This window comes from Strigops habroptila, chromosome 5 (assembly GCF_004027225.2).
Source record: "Strigops habroptila isolate Jane chromosome 5, bStrHab1.2.pri, whole genome shotgun sequence".
Taxonomy (NCBI): Eukaryota; Metazoa; Chordata; class Aves; order Psittaciformes; family Psittacidae; genus Strigops; species Strigops habroptila.
In genome coordinates, this window is record NC_044281.2 from 16764793 (window position 1) to 16783742 (window position 18950).

At 37.0% G+C, this 18950-nt stretch overlaps 1 protein-coding gene across 1 annotated transcript in view; it reads left to right on the forward strand.

The window, feature by feature from the left end:
* Positions 1–18950, forward strand: part of TTN (titin) — a 253250-nt gene that overhangs the window by 14732 nt on the left and 219568 nt on the right. Inside the window, exons 14-41 of the mRNA XM_030485587.1 lie at positions 890–1171; positions 1450–1515; positions 2010–2268; positions 2817–2877; positions 2991–3203; positions 3938–4080; positions 4732–4934; positions 5058–5288; positions 5832–6076; positions 6805–7028; positions 7146–7310; positions 7414–7582; positions 8111–9801; positions 9890–10171; positions 10516–10782; positions 10930–11202; positions 11308–11571; positions 11668–11928; positions 12457–12717; positions 13228–13491; positions 13600–13860; positions 14032–14292; positions 14731–14991; positions 15078–15219; positions 15304–15469; positions 15673–15904; positions 16482–16766; positions 16868–16993. Of these exons, the coding sequence (XP_030341447.1) occupies positions 890–1171; positions 1450–1515; positions 2010–2268; positions 2817–2877; positions 2991–3203; positions 3938–4080; positions 4732–4934; positions 5058–5288; positions 5832–6076; positions 6805–7028; positions 7146–7310; positions 7414–7582; positions 8111–9801; positions 9890–10171; positions 10516–10782; positions 10930–11202; positions 11308–11571; positions 11668–11928; positions 12457–12717; positions 13228–13491; positions 13600–13860; positions 14032–14292; positions 14731–14991; positions 15078–15219; positions 15304–15469; positions 15673–15904; positions 16482–16766; positions 16868–16993 (7558 nt within the window). The remainder of the gene's footprint in view (positions 1–889; positions 1172–1449; positions 1516–2009; positions 2269–2816; positions 2878–2990; positions 3204–3937; positions 4081–4731; positions 4935–5057; positions 5289–5831; positions 6077–6804; positions 7029–7145; positions 7311–7413; positions 7583–8110; positions 9802–9889; positions 10172–10515; positions 10783–10929; positions 11203–11307; positions 11572–11667; positions 11929–12456; positions 12718–13227; positions 13492–13599; positions 13861–14031; positions 14293–14730; positions 14992–15077; positions 15220–15303; positions 15470–15672; positions 15905–16481; positions 16767–16867; positions 16994–18950) is intronic.

Sequence of the window (18950 nt, forward strand, 5' to 3'; positions counted from 1 at the left end):
TGCTAAAATTTGATTTGTAATCATTATTTAACCAAGTTATCATCTGTATAAGGGTACAGCTTCAATACATCATGTCATATAGTGAAATCATAAACGTATCATGCAACTTATGTTTTCTAAAGAGCAGAAGTATCCCTTTTCAATCTTATTATGTGCATCACTTCACTAGCACATTATAAACATTGCTTCTTTCTTCCTTGCAGTTTACTACATAGTAAGCTAATTTTTGCAGTAGAAAAGTCCAGACTGTATAATACTATACCATCCATTTTAATTTTTTTTTCCCATTCTTCTATTCAACTCCTTCGCATATTATTAAAAGTTCCCATTCAATTAATTTTCTCATTAGAGCACACTTTCTCTCTTCACCCGGACCTTTAAAAGTGATTTTTTCCCCTCAAATAAAATTAAACACTATAAAAATTACCTAAACTATTTTTTCTTTAAAGATTTATGTATGTTTTCCAAAGTTATAACACCTACAATAACATTTTGAAATCTCTTTTTCAAATCATTGACAGTTATACAATTAGTAGTATTGTTTATTGCAGTATCAGACTGATTAAATGGAAAGCTAAGGCCTCAAGTGAATAAATTTAGAGGATATTTCTCATGCTGCATTTAAGAGCTTCTTAACGATTTAAAGATCAAATTCTAAAGTAAGATGTTAGACACACCAAAAATAATACAAGGATATTATATCTCTGGTATTCTACTAGCGCAATCTAAAACTAGAATTCATTTTTGTCTATGTAGCTTTTGCAGTATCAACAAATGACTAAGGAAGCAACTGGTGCATATGCAATCTGCTTAAGAATTACATATTTTAATGTTTCCTTTGAAAACAAGAGAACGACAAAGCTGTAACTCTCTCTTCTCTGTTCCTTAGGTTTCAATAGCTGGATCTGCCATGGCTACTCTGCAAAAAGAATTATCAGCTACATCTGCTGCGCAAAAGATCACCAAGCCCGTGAAGCCACCTCAGCTAAAGCCTCATGAAGTCAGGATAAAAGCAGAGCCAGTCGCCCCTCCGCAGTTTCCCTTTGGAGAGGCTGCTGAGACCTATAAAAGTCATTATGATGTTGATACTAAAAAGGAGACAGGTGTAAGCATTAAGGGTGAAGCAGTGTGGGAAGAATACTTGATGTTGCAGAAAGAAGGTGAAGCAAAGGTATGTTATTAAGCAAATTTCCATCACTTTGACTGACTTACATCTTAAAAACATAGCATAGCCTCACTTGTTTGCTGTTTCCTTATTGCAATTTTCCACTTTTACAGCATTCTTCTGACTTTTCTCTTGTTGTTTTACACAAATCCTTCTAAGGACCTAATATTTACCTATGCCAAGCAAAGAGTTTTCTTTACTCTAATTTCTTTTCTTATCTAAATTCTGCTGTTTATGTCCTTGGCTTTGTTAAGTGTTCATTAACTGTGTTTTAAACAATCTAGGTGACAGAAACTGCCAGAGTTCCTGTGCCTGCAGAAATCCCTGCTACTCCACCCACCTTAGTCTCAGTAAGTAGTTTATATGCAGATTAGGGGAGTTTCATTAAGTTTTCACCCATTTTGCATTTTAAATTTTATCTTTGAAGACCTGAACATGAAAATTGTCTTTATTTAATCTTTTAAACTCTGTATTAGACTTACTCAGCCACACAATTTGTCTCTGACACAAACTATTCTGAATGTCTATTATGGGGGTGATTCTTCACAACTGTCACATAGTAGGTTGACCTTTGCTGCAGTGAAATGATTTCTCACCATGATCTGCACAAACATCAACCTAACTTTTCATTTTCTTCTTAATAACAGTAGTGTTCAGAGACCCCAAATCCAGTTTCAAATACTTCCCATTGGGAAGTGCCTCTTTTTTCCTGGATACACTGCTGTGCAGAACACTGTTTTGAAGTAGACATTAATTTTTCCATTTAAATAGGCTTTAGTTATTTAAATGTCTGTTTAGTACTGAAAATATATACTCACTGTGATACCTACATTTTGTCATATAGGGCCTCAAAAATAAGACTGTGACTGAAGGTGAGTCTGTTACTCTGGAGTGCCATATCTCTGGTCATCCTCAGCCTACTGTGACATGGTACAGGGAAGACTACAAGATCGAGAGTTCAATGGACTTCCAGATAACTTTCAAAGCAGGGCTTGCTCGCCTTGTGATTCGTGAAGCTTTTGCAGAAGACAGTGGAAGATTTACCTGCACTGCTACGAATAAGGCTGGGAGTGTCAGCACATCTTGCCACTTACATGTGAAAGGTATGTATATTTATAGACTGATAGAATCATTTAGGTTGGAAAAGACCTTTAAGATCACCGAGTTCAACTGCCAGCCTAACACTGCCAAGCGCACCACTAAACCATGTCCATGAGCACCACATCTGCCTGTTTAAATACCTCCAGGGATGGTTACTCAACCAATTCCCTAAGCAGCCTGTTCCAATGGTTGATAAACTTTTTGGTGAAGAAATTCTTCCGAATATCCAATCTAAACTTCAGGCCATTTCCTCTTGTCAATGCAGGAAGATTATAATTTTGTTGGCTGAATATTATTAGTAATGTAACTTAGACGTTTTGTCAGCTCCCGAGTAGAGCGTATGCCTTAAATTGTATTCCAGGGCTGTAAGAGCATGAGGAAAAGGCCAACTGTATACTGATGAAGACTCTTACATTGCTTCCTCAGTGGAAGTACCTGGCCCTCTGAGCCAACTAACTACTTAACCTTCTCTTTCTTTGTGACAACTAGACTAACTGCTTAAGCACTATTAAAGTATTTTAAATTCCACTATATGATGTTTGCTTTGCAGTTTCAGAGGAAATTGAGACTCGAGAAACCATTTCTGAGAAGGCTGTTAGAGAAGAGAAACGGTAAAGTTACTTTCCTAAACAGACTACCGCTACTGTGGTCTTTAGTTTCTTGCATTCTGTTTAAGAGAGCTTCAGACATCAGCTCACTTACCTGCATTGGAATCTTCTTTCAGCTATATGGAGACAAAAGACATTGTAATGGAAGATGTCTCTGCTGCAGTAGAGGAAGTATCGGGAGAACCCATACCTCCTTTCTTCATAAGAAAACCCATGGTACATAAATTAATTGAAGGTGGGAGCATTATTTTTGAATGCCAAGTAGGGGGCAACCCAAAGCCACATGTCTACTGGAAAAAAGGTGGAGTTCCTCTGACGACTGGCTACAGGTACTTTGAATACTATGCGCAAAATCTATCTAAACATAATTTACATTACCATAATTTTCATTCCCCTAATGATGCTGAGCCAAGCTACATCACTGAGTTCTGTGAAATTTTATTTCTAAAATGGAAAAATCATAGAATCATGTTTTAATATGAGACTTTAGAAGGGTAAGTTTTAAAATTCAAACATTCAAAAGACCATAAAATGAGAGATACTACATATGCTTAAAAACAAATCAGGAAGAAGTTTTACATTTTTTTAATTCTGTCTATGATCCTATGATTCTATGATTCTGGGCAATGTTTGCATTCTGCCTATGCAAATGCTGTCTATAGAAAGCAACACACTTTCTAGCAGAGGAAAAAAAACATTTGTGGCATTCTTGAAATATATCATACTATAACTACCCATATTCGGACAAATTATGTGCTCACAGCATATTCCATTTTACTGTGTCTGATGATTAGATCTCTGATATTTCTGTTTGTACTGCTGTTTGAATCCCATTTATTTTAGTGACAACAGATAGAAAGTAGTCCTGTGGCCTAGTTTCAGCATGGCTACTTTCCCTGCACTGTTCTGCAGGTTCATTGAGTGAGAATTGCCTGCTGAAGTTTCAATCTTTGTCTTGCACAAGTTAGGAGTGCTTCCAATTAATTTTACGATTAAAAGCAAATTCACTAAAAAGTATGTTAATCAGAATTACAGAGAACTTGTACTTTTGTGTTTTCTACAGATACAAAGTGAGTTACAAAAGAGAAACCGGGGAATGCAAACTTGAAATTTCCATGACTTTTGCCGACGATGCCGGAGAATACACTATTGTTGTTCGTAATAAACATGGTGAAGCTTCTGCAACGGTCTCCTTACTAGAAGAAGGTGCATTGTACTTTCAATGAAAGAGAGAAATATTTCTTAAATTTAACTCTAAATTGGGAAAAATATTTTGAATTGTGCTGCAAATTCAATGTATCCTAGTTTAGTCAATTCAAGAAATGTAAAGGGAGATCTGGTGGCTCTGTTTCTGCAAGGCAGAGTATTTGACCTCAGGTTCTGGGAAGACTTTATTCTTTGCTAGAATGTGGACTTATAGGAACCTTCATCCTTTGGCATCCATAACAGTCTGCATAACAGAAGACGTTCAGAGAGTAATGTGGGGAAAGGAAGTTAATCAAGTAATAGGTTGTTCTATTACAAGGAAAAGAGCTAATTTTTTATTTTTTTTTTCCCTTGTGAAAATGCATGAAAGTTTGTAGGAGACAGAGCCATGGTAAGAAAGTGTAAAATAGCCTCTACAGGTGCTTTCACTTTCAGAACTAGAACACCTAAATAGCACAGTAAAACTTGTACTTATTTATAAAGCTTATCCGAGCTTTGGATTTTATTGCTGTTTGTTCTTTATTGGCTAAACAGACAGAAACTCTGTTTGAATCACCAAAACCAGTAAAATAAATTTGTACTTGTTTTCTCTATTCAACCCACTGAAAAATCACAAAAATTTATCAAAATTACTGTGTTCTTAATTCTTAGCTGATTATGAAGCCTACATAAAATCGCAACAAGAAACAATGTACCAAACTGAGGTGACTGCATATGTTCAGGAACCTAAAGTGGCTGAGGTAGCCCCAGCTGTTTCATACGGTGACTTTGAAAAAGAATATGAAAAAGAACAAGCCCTAATTAGGAAGAAAATGGCGAAAGATACAGTGATGGTCAGAACTTTTGTAGATGAGGTATGTCTACCACTCCATACTGATTTTGTATACTGACGCTTTATCAGTACAAATTACTGGTAAAGTACAAATACTTCTTTACAAGATCTGACACACAGAACTCCTGGTTTTGGTTTTCTCTAGGAATTCCATATTTCTTCTTTTGAAGAAAGACTTATCAAGGAAATTGAACTCCGAATTATTAAGACCACCTTAGATGAACTTCTTGAAGAAGACGGAGAGGAGATGATGGTCGATATTTCTGAATCTGAAGCTATAGAAGCAGGATTTGATTTAAGATTAAAGAATTACAGAACTTTTGAAGGAACAGGAGTTACTTTCCATTGCAAGACAACTGGATATCCATTGCCAAAGGTACCTCAAACCTGTATGACATTAATCTATTTAAAAAAACATCTGGTGCTCTACTTGAAAAATCTCTTAACATCTCATTGTCAGACACTCTACATTATGCATAGAAAACTGCAAATCTCAAAAGAAATCTGATCTTTTGTTTTGATATTAAGCTGAATTTTCCTTTTGTCCCTTAATAGAATAGTGTTAGGTTGATTAGCCAGTTCAGAGGTAGGTTTGATTTACCAGCTAAATTGGTCTTGCTTCTGAGTAGCTCCTAGTTAGCTCGCATAAGTGGGGAACACAGTGTAGGTCACTTTGCTCTTCATCAAAATGGGCTTTATATCTGTTTCTAGCTCCAAAATTAATGTTTCAGGCTAGTGTGAAAACACACTATTTTAGTCTTATTTAAAGTAAAAATATTCATGTTAACACATGCACATGGGCTGTGATGATACATCAGCTGAAAAGTAGGAAATTGTAATATGTTTTATGCATGAATCATTACTGGATCTTTGTCTTTAGGAGAGCTCACATAACATTTCATTGTTTCTTTCCATGCAGATTGCATGGTACAAAGATGGTAAGCGCATAAGGCATGGAGAGCGCTACCACATGGAAGTTTTGCAAGATGGCAGTGCCAGTCTCCGTTTGCCCGTTGTTCTACCTGAAGATGAAGGAATTTATACTGTTTTTGCCAGTAACATGAAAGGAAATGCCATTTGCTCAGCAAAACTCTATGTTGAGCCAGTTGCACCCACAGCAACTCCAGGTTATATGCCAGGACCAGAAGTTATGAGAAGATATAGGTACGTACACAGTAACATATAAATTTCATAAGACTTTAGTGTGCTGTGATAGGCAGTCCAAAAACTCATTACACAGCAGCTAAACAGCTTAAGTTATTGGAGTTTGTGTGCCTCTAAAGGAGCTGTAAATGTTGTTTTCATGGCTTATACTGATTTTTGTGCCAACTCTTTGTCTGATTTTCCTTCTTAATGAGCAATGCAGTTTCCAGAGAACCATCATTCACATGCCTATGCAGTCACAGTATCAGACTTCCAACCTCAGTAAGCATATTTATTTTTGAAGTACTAATATTTTGGAAAAAAAATTCTTCTGCCAGAACTTGGAGTTCTGGTACTGTGTGCAACCCTTATTTCCCACTCTTGAAACAGCTGTATTTCTGTGCCAGAAAAAATCCAGCATTGCCACGTACTGTGTTCTGTTTCCATATACATACACACACACACATGCAGAAACATACACAGGATTACATCCATATCTGTACGATATACAAACCCCCAAAACTTCCCTGGCTGTGGTGTATGCTATTCAGCTGTACAAACTGCTGTCAAAAACATAAAGAAAATTGACTATGAATAAAAAAAAATTTTGTCACAATTTCTCACATAGATAAATTGGTTGTAACCTCTTTAGAAGGAATTTTGCTGAAGGAAAAAGTTAAACTCTTTTTTGCATGTCAGCCCACTGCTATATGATGTGGTCATACATCTGTCTTTTCTTTTACTTCCAGGTCTATTTCGCCACGATCTCCAAGCCGGTCTCCTGCTCGCAGTTCTCCTTCTCGTTCTCCTGCCCGCAGATTAGAAGAAACTGACGAAGGACAACTAGAGAGACTGTACAAGCCAGTTTTTGTGCTGAAACCTACGTCATTTAAATGTTCACAGGGCCAGACAGCAAGATTTGACTTAAAAGTTGTTGGCAGACCTATGCCAGAGACATACTGGTTCCATGATGGTACATCAGCCTCATTTTCATCAACAAATAATCTTAAAAACCAACCTTCTATGCATTTTACATCTTGTTGATACACTGTTTTGAGTGCAACTTTTTTTTTTTCATGTGTATCTGCAGGTCAACAAGTGATTAATGACTACACCCATAAAATAGTGATCAAAGAAGATGGCACCCAGTCATTGATCATTGTTCCTGCTATGCCAGAGGACTCTGGAGAATGGGCTGTAATTGCTCAGAACAGGGCAGGCAAAGCTTCAGTCTCAATGACACTGACTGTGGAAGGTATCTACTGTGCATGCTATTTTTAGGAGGCTAAGGAGTATTTCTTATTAAAAACCGTGGTTGTGCCATTTTCTCTTGTGATCACTTACCCTTCCTCTTTCAGCCAAGGAAGACCTAGTCAGACCACACTTCGTGGAAAGGCTGAGGAATGTTAGCGTAAAGGAAGGCTCCAGATTGGAGATGGCAGTGAAAGCTACTGGTAACCCTAATCCTGACATTGTATGGCTGAAGAACAGTGACATCATTGTACCTCATAAATACCCCAAAATAAAGTAAGCATTTTTATCTTGTTTAAATAGGAAAGGAGTTAATAATCACTATCCTGCATAGTGCCTCCTACAGCATACTGAATAACCTTCATTCCATAGAAGGGATTCATTAAGAGCTTAGTCCAATGGCTACTGAAGTTATACCTTTTGCATTGCAGCAAGGCTCAGAGATCTAAAATATCTTGTAGGATTCACTCCATCTTTTCAAGCTTGTGTATTTGTGTATTATGTTTTCTGCAAAGCCAATGCTTTTACATCAGAGATTTAGGGAAATTTCATCTGTCTCTGATTTTGAAGTCCTGTGCAGGCAAAAAAAAACCCCCAACATTAAATTTAAGACTGGCTTTTATTATCCTTATCTGTTTGATTCTTAGGCACTACATTCATATACATAAACATGAATTACCATAAAGATGTCTGATTCCTCCATAGATTTGCCTTTGGAGGTTTTGACCTAATTTTGGAGAAGGGCAAAAATGAATGACAAAGAAGTGCAGAAAATGTAAAAAACCAGTTGTTTTAATATTTCAGGATTGAGGGAACCAAAGGGGCAGCTGCCCTTAAAATCGAATCTACTGCCAGGCAAGATGCCGCGTGGTATACTGCTACTGCTATTAATAAAGCTGGGCGGGACACTACTCGGTGCAAAGTAAATGTTGAAGTTGAACATGCAGAACCTGAACCAGAAAGGAGATTAATCATTCCAAAAGGAACTTACAAAGCCAAGGAGATTGCAGCACCAGAGTTAGAACCTCTCCATTTGCGTTATGGTCAAGAGCAATGGGAGGAAGGAGATCTCTATGACAAAGAAAAGCAACAGAAGCCATTTTTTAAGAAGAAGCTTACATCTTTAAGGCTCAAACAATTTGGACCAGCACATTTTGAGTGCAGGCTTACACCAATTGGTGACCCTACCATGGTGGTGGAGTGGTTGCATGATGGCAAACCCTTGGAAGCAGCTAACAGACTCCGCATGATCAATGAGTTTGGGTACTGTAGCTTGGACTATGGAGTAGCCTATTCCAGAGATAGTGGAGTGATCACTTGCAGGGCAACTAACAAATATGGTACAGACCATACATCAGCTACTCTGATCGTCAAGGATGAGAAAAGCCTTGTGGAGGAATCACAGTTGCCAGAAGGCAGAAGGGGACTGCAGCGAATTGAAGAGTTAGAAAGAATGGCCCATGAGGGTGCTCTTCCTGCAGTTGCAATGGACCAAAAGGAAAAACAAAAGCCAGATATTGTTTTGGTTCCTGAACCTGCAAGAGTCTTGGAAGGCGAAACAGCACGATTCCGCTGCCGTGTGACTGGCTATCCTTTGCCCAAGGTCAACTGGTACCTCAATGGGCAGCTCATCCGTAAGAGCAAAAGGTTTAGACTCCGTTATGATGGAATCTACTACCTGGATATTGTGGACTGCAAATCGTATGACACAGGAGAGGTAAAAGTCACTGCAGAGAATCCAGAAGGCTTTATTGAACATAAGGTGAGACTTGAGATCCAGCAGAGGGAAGACTTCAGATCTGTTCTTCGTCGTGCACCTGAACCCAAACATGAGCCTGTACTGCCAGAGCCTGGAAAACTTCTCTTTGAGGTACAGAAGGTAGACAGACCTGCAGAGGCAACAACCAAAGAAGTGGTGAAACTGAAAAGGGCTGAAAGAATCACTCATGAGAAGCTTTCAGAAGAATCTGAAGAGCTGCGTAGTAAATTCAAACGTAGGACAGAAGAGGGCTATTATGAAGCCATCACTGCTGTGGAACTTAAGTCTCGCAAAAAAGATGAATCATATGAAGAAATGTTGAAAAAGACAAAAGAAGAACTTCTTCACTGGACCAAAGAGACCCCAGAGGAAGAGAAGAAAGCACTTCCTCCTGAAGGCAAAATCACCATTCCAACATTCAAACCAGAGAAGATTGAGCTTAGCCCAAGCATGGAGGCTCCCAAGATACTTGAGCGCATTCAAAGTCAGACTGTAATCCAGGGGGCAGATGCACACTTCCGTGTGAGAGTGGTGGGAAAACCAGACCCTGAGTGCCAATGGTTCAAAAATGGTGTGCAGATTGAAAGGACTGATCGTGTGTATTGGTACTGGCCTGAAGACAATGTTTGCGAATTAGTCATTAGAGATGTGACTTCTGATGATTCTGCCAGCATCATGGTGAAAGCAGTCAATATAGCTGGTGAAACTTCTAGCCATGCTTTCCTGTTAGTACAAGGTAATTTAAATTCTCTTACTTTCATCCTACTGCTTATCATAGTCTGTATGGTCAGCACATTGTTGATTCATTGCATATTGTTTTGCAGCCAAGCAGTTAATCAGCTTTACCCAGGAGTTACAAGATATTGTTGCTAAACAAAAAGACACGATGGCAACATTTGAATGTGAGACATCAGAACCCTTTGTCAAAGTGAAATGGTTTAAGGATGGAATTGAGATTCATTCTGGGGACAAATACAGGATGCACTCAGACAGAAAGGCTCATTTTCTTTCTGTACTGGCAATTGAAATGTCTGATGCTGATGACTACAGCTGTGCACTGATAGAAGATGAATCCATAAAAACTACTGCAAAGCTTACTGTTGAAGGTAAGAAGCACATAGCACAGTAACATGCAGTACTGTTAAAGTGAAACAGGAAGAAATAAAACAATTTAAACTGATATCTGACCCACTAAGAAATGTTCAAGCTGCTTTCATATTCTCGGAATCCAGTATGAAAGTTTGGAGATATGGTTATGTAAGATGGTTACACCTTATGTATTATATATATATAAAAAATATATAAGGTGCATAAGGTGTGTGTGTATATATATATATAAAAGGTATATATTATATAAATATAAATTTCCTTAGGCTCATTTAATAAGAAATGTTTTAATCAAGGGTATCTAATGAAGCTTATTCAAGAATGTAATTATTTTTGCCTGTAGGTGCTGTGGTTGAGTTTATTAAAGAACTTGAGGATATTGAAGTACCAGAATCCTTCTCAGGTGAACTTGAATGTGAGGTTTCCCCAGAAGACGCAGAGGGGAAATGGTATCATGGAGATGTTGAACTCACTTCTAATCATAAGTATGTGATCACATCCCGCCGTGGTCGACAAATCCTCACTATTAAAGATGTTACTAAAGATGATCAAGGAGAGTACAGCTTTGTTGTTGATGGAAAAAGGACTCACTGCCAACTGAAGATGAAGCGTAAGCATTTCTAATACTTATATTGTCTATATATTATAGATTTTCTACATTACATCATATATTATGGCTATATCACTATATCCCATGCTGCCTTAATATTCAATATTCTGCTTATGTTATGAGGATTAACTTCATTTCATTCCACAGCTCGTCCCATGGCTATTCTTCAAGGACTTACTGATCAAAAAGTCTGTGAGGGAGACATTGTACAACTTGAAGTTAAAGTCTCCCTGGAAAATGTGGAAGGTGTCTGGATGAAAGATGGTCAGGAAATTCAATCAAGCGATCGTATTCACATTGTGTTGGATAAACAGTCACACATGTTGCTGATAGAAGATGCAACAAAGGAAGATAGTGGAGCTTACTCATTTAGTGCTCCTGGTCTTGGACTGTCAACCACTGGACAGATCACAGTATACAGTAAGTCATTATCATGATTTTGAAGGTGCGTTTGATTTTTGGTCCTTTAGGATTTCTTCTCAAAGGCCTAGTTTTTTTCATTATGATCTTTTTTTAACTTGACAGGTGTGGAAATAGTGGTGCCACTAAAAGATGTTCATGTAGTTGAAGGAACAAAAGCTATCCTCGAATGCAAAGTTTCAGTGCCTGATGTGTCTTCCTCCAAATGGTACCTAAATGATCATCAGATAAAGCCTGAAGAACGTGTACAAGCTGTATGTAAAGGGACTAAACAGAGGCTAGTGCTTACCAGAACCTATGCATCAGATGAAGGACGTTATAAGCTAATGGTTGGCAAAGTTGAAACAAGTTGCAATGTCATGGTTGAAAGTAGGTTTTCTTTAAGATGCACTGTTCTTTGTGAAATTATTTTTTCCACAAGACTGTGGAAATAAAAAATATATTTGTAATTTATTCTTTTTATAGGAATTGAGATTATTAGAGGTCTTCATGACATCACCTGCACTGAAACTCAGAATGTATCCTTTGAGGTGGAGCTCTCCCATTCAGGGATTGATGTAATCTGGCATTTCAAAGGCCGAGAAATAAAGCCTGGTCCTAACTATAAAATTGAAGCACATGGTAAAATATATAAATTGACAGTGGTGAAGATGATGAAAGATGATGAAGGAGAATATGTATTTTATGCTGGAGAGAAGAAAACATCTGGAAAGCTTATAGTAGCAGGTTAGTATTGTTAAAGTCCAAGATTTTTATTTCACTGTGATTTAAAAACAATTCTTGATGTACTCTATTTTTCAATCGTAGCGATTGTGCTGTTTCTGCACTTTTCTTGCCTTTAATTTATCTTTTCTCTATCTTCTCCTTGCTCTTCCCCTTATCTTTTGTGATTGGTACGATTTGAATTCAACAAAGCTTTTAAGAAAATGCTAATATGTTTTGCCTCATCAGAGCCATAGTATGGAATGCTGTAGTATGCTTTTGATGTAATTAATGTAATAAAAGTTTTTTGTCTTGAAAGTTTAGTATACTTGCATTGATAATAAAAATAATAAATGAGAATAACCAGGATAGAATGAAGAAACATCTTCTTGCGATGGTCAAGTCACATTCTGTTCTTGCTTTTCCACAGAACTCAGAATGTCTATGGGCATGCTGCAAATTAGGGCAAAGAATTCTTTGTACGTGATTGCATTTCTGTATGGGGGAAAGTTGAACAGCAACAAACAAAAACATGTGTTTGCTTCCCAACAGGTGGTGCCATTTCAAAGCCTCTCAATGATCTGACTGTGACTGAGTCCCAGACAGCTGTTTTTGAATGTGAAGTGGCAAATCCTGAAACAGAGGGCCAGTGGCTAAGACATGGTAGACCATTAGCTATGACAGATCAGTATCGTGTTGAATCTGATGGTGTAAAGAGAAGGCTCAATATCCTTGTCACAAAAATGGATGATATGGGTGAATATAGCTATGAAGTAGCAAGCTCAAAGACAACTGCCAAACTGAAGGTTGAAGGTCAGTACTTTTTATAACCAACTGATTTCTTTAAGATTCAGTCTAGCATTACTCACTGTGTCTTGGATCAGGCCCTAAGATACCAGCATATTTTGCTTCTCTCTTTCTTTTTTTTTTTTTTTTTTTTTGAAAATACTTCTATGTTATGATGTGCTTTCTGAGGTAGCAAACTTCTTGCATTCTGGAGTCTCCATATCTGGAATTTAGCATGGTATTTTAACAAAAACCACATTTTATTCAAGGTACTGGTTAGGAGGTAGAAATTCACATTTTGCTAGTTGTGTAGTAAACATATGAAATAAAAACCCAGGTTTCTTATGGATGCTACAAGTAAATGTTCTCTTTTGTATTCCAAGCATACCACTTTGGTGGAAACGGTATAAATTAATATATGCATACTATATTTTAAAATGAAGCACCATGATTCAGTTTTATTTAGATTAGTGCTATATTTACTATCATTTTTAATTTTGGTCTGTTTTCTCAAGGTATTTTTTTTTTTTTTTCTAGCTGTTAAAATAAAAAAGACACTAAAGAACTTGACTGTTACAGAAACACAGGAGGCAGTTTTCAGTGTAGAACTGACCCATCCTGATGTGAAAGGAGCTTTGTGGATTAAAAATGGTGTTGAACTTGAATCAAATGACAAGTATGAAATTACAGTGAAAGGAACTATTCACACACTGAAAATTAAACACTGTGTTGTCACCGATGAGTCTGTTTATAGCTTTAAGCTTGGAAAGATAGGAGCAAATGCCAGACTTCATGTGGAAAGTAAGTCGATCTGGTTTGAATATTTGCTTTAATTAATTAATTAATTTAATGTCGTTTCAAATTAAAAATGAACACACTGCTGAATCTTGCAAACTCTTTTTCTTCAAGCTGTCAAGATCATAAAAAAACCAAAAGATGTGACTGCTTTGGAAAATGCTGTGGTCTCCTTTGAACTGAGTGTATCCCATGACACTGTTCCAGTCCGATGGTTCCACAAAAATATTGAACTTAAACAAAGTGATAAATACAAGATGATCTCTCAAAGGAAAGTTCACAAGCTTATGCTGCATAACATATCTCCTGGTGATGCTGGAGAATACACAGCTCTTGTTGGCCAAATTGAGTGTAAAGCAAAACTGTTTGTGGAAAGTAAGTATACTAAGTTTGTAAGAAAGTAATTATACAAATTACTACACGAACTCATATTGAACAACTTGACCTGACACTTCATAGCCTGTTACTTTTGATTTTTTGCAGTCTTCCACACATACTGACTTTAAAAAAATCCTTTTTCTTTTGTCTTTTTTTTCCCCCTCTTAGCTATACACATCACAAAGACCATGAAAAATATTGAGATCCCTGAGACCAAAACTGCCTCTTTTCAATGTGAAGTTTCTCATTTCAATGTGCCTGCTGTCTGGCTGAAAAATGGTGTGGAGATTGAAATGAGTGAAAAGTTCAAAATAGTGGTCCAGGGAAAACTCCATCAGCTCAATATCATGAACACAAGCAGTGAAGATTCTGCAGAATACACGTTTGTCTGTGGAAATGACAGAGTCAGTGCAACCCTGACTGTAAAACGTACGTAAGAATGAAATTAACCAGAATATTCTACAGTTACCAGTAATAGAGTTCATGTTAATAGATACACTTGGTGCAATTCATAAAAAAATCAGCACTGTTGTAGAGGTATTTTCAAATAACCCTAAACAGTCTTCATTACACTTTTAAAAGACATCTAGAAGCTGTGAACGTGAAAGTCAGATCCCAGATTCCTCTATTTAGGCCAACATGCCTAAATGCCAAGCCACCATAGGAGATAGATAGAATTTGGATTCCTATGTCATTCAGAAATTTTGGGGAATTTAATTGCAGTATTAATTGTAGAACCTTCCTTTTAACATTATAAAAAATCAGAATCTGTCTTAAAGAATTTTAAACATCTCTGAACCTGTTAACATGTATTTGAAAGAAAGTAAAGCAGAATAAAAAATCCAAAACCATGTCCTTTTCTTTTAGCCATCCTAATTACCTCCATGCTAAAAGACATCAATGCTGAAGAGAAAGATACAATAACATTTGAAGTTACTGTAAACTATGAAGGTATCTCATATAAATGGCTAAAGAATGGGGTAGAAATAAAATCAACTGATAAATGCCAGATACGAACAAAGAAGCTCACACACTCCCTCTCCATAAGAAATGTGCATTTTGGTGATGCTGCAGAATACACCTTTGTTGCTGGAAAAGCAGCTTCATCAGCCACTTTATATGTGGAAGGTATTTGCCCTTTTTATTTGCGTATTTATTGATTTCTATTGGCTTAAATATCATCATGCACTAATTCTATTATTTTTCTGCCCTAGCTCGTCACATTGAATTTAGAAAGCATATTAAAGACATTAAGGTTGTGGAGAAGAAGAGGGCTATTTTTGAATGTGAAATTTCAGAACCTGACATTCAGGTCCAGTGGATGAAGGATGGACAAGAACTCCAGATTGGTGACAGGTGAATGACTGCTTCTATACCGTATTGACTTTTGTTATGTATTTTCCACAGGAAATAACTTGCTCATTTTTTTGATGTCCTTAGGATGAAAATTCAGAGAGAGAAATATGTCCATCGTCTCATCATTCCTTCCACAAGAATGTCTGATGCTGGTCAGTACACTGTAGTAGCAGGTGGAAACACATCCAGTGCCAATTTGATAGTGGAAGGTCGTGACATTCGTATCAGAAGTGTCCATAAAGATATTCAGGTATGGCATATACAGGAGAATAATGTTTCATAGCTTTATCACTCAAAGAATGATGCAAAGGAAGAGAGACAGTAGCTAACCAGCAAGAGTCCTAACACAAAAATCTGTAATCATAAGGTCAGGGCCTTCTTCTAGGAAACTGGAATGTGGGACCATCTGTATAAACAGATGCTATTTCTAATATTTATTCTACTTGTTCAAAGGTCCTTGAGAGACAAAGAGCTGAAATTGAATTTGAAGTCAATGAAGATGACATTGAACCACAGTGGTACAAGGACGGTATTGAGATCAACTTCCAATATGAGGAAAGATACAGTTATGTGGTAGAAAGGAGAATTCATCGAATGAGCATCTTTGAAACTACTTATTCTGATGCTGGAGAATATACTTTTGTTGCAGGACGGAATAGGAGTTCTGTTGTTCTCTATGTGAATGGTATGTGTCCCCACAAACAATGCTTTGACTGTATTTATTACCCTGTGTTTTTCTGATTCTATACAGCTTTTCTGGATTCTGGAATTCTAAATCTGAAAGTCAAAAAAAAAATAAAAAAAAAAATCCAAAGAGTATCTTTTGTCTGGAACACTACCAAAATCATGTACATGGATGTTTCTTGTTCTACTGAAATAGCTGGCTAGCTGATGAAAATACTATAGTAGTTCTTTTCCCCGCTGTATTTATTTACACCAGGAAATTCTTAAGTCTAAATAAAACTAATATGTTCATATGGACAAATATGCCTTGCCAGAAGGATCAACATAGAAATTCTTGGACACATTTTGGGAGAAAACACTTATGCTAACACAGTTAATTGTATTAAAGCACTTGCTGCTAGATCATTCCCCCTGTATCAAGTAAAAAGGGCAGATTTTAATGGGCACACAAGATTAGGACTAATAAAATTTAAGAAAAAATAAAATTCCATGGTAATATTTTTGAAGCCTTGATAAATATTGAGATTTCTCTCTCTCCTCCTTTCTTCCCTCTCTTTTTTTCCTCACACAATTTGCAGCTCCAGAGCCACCCAAGATTATTCAGGAACTAGAGCCAACCACTGTGGAGTCTGGCAAACCTGCCCGCTTTTGTGCTATGATATCAGGCAAACCCCAGCCCAAAATTTCCTGGTACAAAGATGATCAACAGCTTTCTTCAGGTTTCAAGTGCAAGTTTCTTCATGATGCACAAGAATATACCCTATTGCTCATTGAAACTTTTCCTGAAGATGCAGCAGTGTACACCTGTGAAGCAAAAAATGACTACGGAGTTGCTACAACTTCAGCTTCACTTTCAGTAGAAAGTGAGTTTCCCATGCTCGTAACAATGTCTGTGAAATGAGATTGCCAACATGTGTATGATCATCATCATCTTTAAAAATGACTTCTTTTTGTTTTCCTCTAGTACCAGAAGTTGTTTCTCCTGAACTAGAAGTGCCAGTGTATCCACCTGCTGTCATAATGCCACTACGTGATGCTGTTACATCTGAGGGACAGTCTGCTTGTTTTCAGTGCACAGTTAGAGGGACAGGTGAGCTAAATGAAATCCTGCACACCTTTTCATTTCTCAGAATTTTTCATCTTGAACTCAGGGAAAGTTCAAAAGCATACGTGCTGGAATCAGTCTTTCCCTAGAAATACAGTTATTTGATATACACACACAGCAAAGAATTACTCACTGATAGCTATCAGTTAAGCAAGTCATATGTCAAAGGTGGCTTTAAGCATGAAAGCTATAAGCTGTCACAAACATTAAACATTTCTAAAAAGAAGGTCTGTTTCAAAAAAATTGTCTTTGGAAACTTCTCAGAGTAGCAAATGCTGACTGATGTTGGAAAACTGTGCCAGTGAGTAAAATGCATAATTTCAAAACATGGAGTATCATGTCTTTTTAAGTGCAGATTTTCCTCAAATAAGTTTGCTAGGTTTTGTTACAGTGAATATCATTCTACATTTAAAATAATTCTCTCCAAGTTAACATAAAACCCAGTATAACTACCTTTCTTCAATAAATGGCCTTGAGTATGACTAGTAATACAATATTCACATGGAATTCACTGCAGAATAAGATTCAGTTTCAATCCCAAAAAATTTACAATTATTTAAAGATAAATAAAACTCCAAATTTAAAAATAATCCTGAGCGATAGCTTTATAAAAATCCACAAAAAATGGATACTATACATACACATGCAGATATATATAATTTGCATTGCTATTACTTGAAATCAAATTCCAAATTTTTTTTTAAGAAAACTTCACAACAAATTTGATTCTGCTTTAGAAGTGATGCTAAAATGCAGAAAATATATGTTGGAAAGGCTGGCCTGCCCTCTGTGCAAAGCATGCTAGTGTAACCTTTTTTTACGGGTACTGTATTTATGTGAATGTGATAGTTGCATTTACAGCACAGAGGATAAGGATCCTTTCATCCAGGCCCCCTTTTATAGAATCTTAGAACAGTTTAGGTTGGAAAAAACACTTAAGATCATTGAGTCTAACCATAAACCTAACACTGCTGACCACTAAATTGACTGTTCACCGCTAAACCATATCTCTAAGTGCCACATCTCCACATCTTTTAGACATCTCCAAGGATGGTGACTCAACCACTTCCCAGGGCAGCCTGTTCCAATGCTTGACAATTCTTTTGGTGAAGAAATTTTTCCTATTGAAAATTTCCTGTATCCAAACGGATTTGCATACTTTCCATTTGTGTTGTGAAAACTTTTTATCTTAGCTTAAGTAATAGATGACCGCAAATACAGTTTCTTTTAATGGTACATGGTATGCACCTGCCAATTGAAAACACTGTCTTTTTCTTCTGATGACAGTAATAACATGGTACTTGTGTGAAAACATTTGATTCATTATGTAATATAGTACCAGGTGGCAGCAGGGGGAGAGACAAGGTTAAAGTCTGCTTCAGTCCTCTTCTTTCTTCATGCCTACAAGAATCTACACAAGTCAAGTAACATAACCTATAATACAGGAATTTTGAAAAGGTACAAAGACAAGATTTTCCTTGAGAAATATGAGGTGTAAAACTTATATTTGTAACAAAACAAGGCAAGGTACTGTATTAGAAGAACAATATTCCTTTCTAATTTCTTTAACCTGTTCAGTCCAACCTTGTGATTTTCTAGACTTTTCAATCAGGCAATTGTAGCAGAATTATAGAATCATAGAATGGTTTGGGTTGAAAAGGCCTCTAAGATCATCTAGTTCCAACCCCCCTGCCATAGGCAGGGATGCCTTGCACTAGACCATGTCGCCCAAGGCTCTATCCAACCTGGCCTTGAACACCGCCAGGGTTGGAGCATCCACAACTTCCTTGGGCAACCTGTTCCAGTTGGTGCCTCACCACCCTCACAGTAAAGAACTTCTTCCTTATATCTAAACTGAACTTCCTCTGTTTTAATTTAAACCCATTACCCCTTGTCCTACCACTACAGTCCCTAATGAAGAGTCCCTCTCCAGAATCTTTGT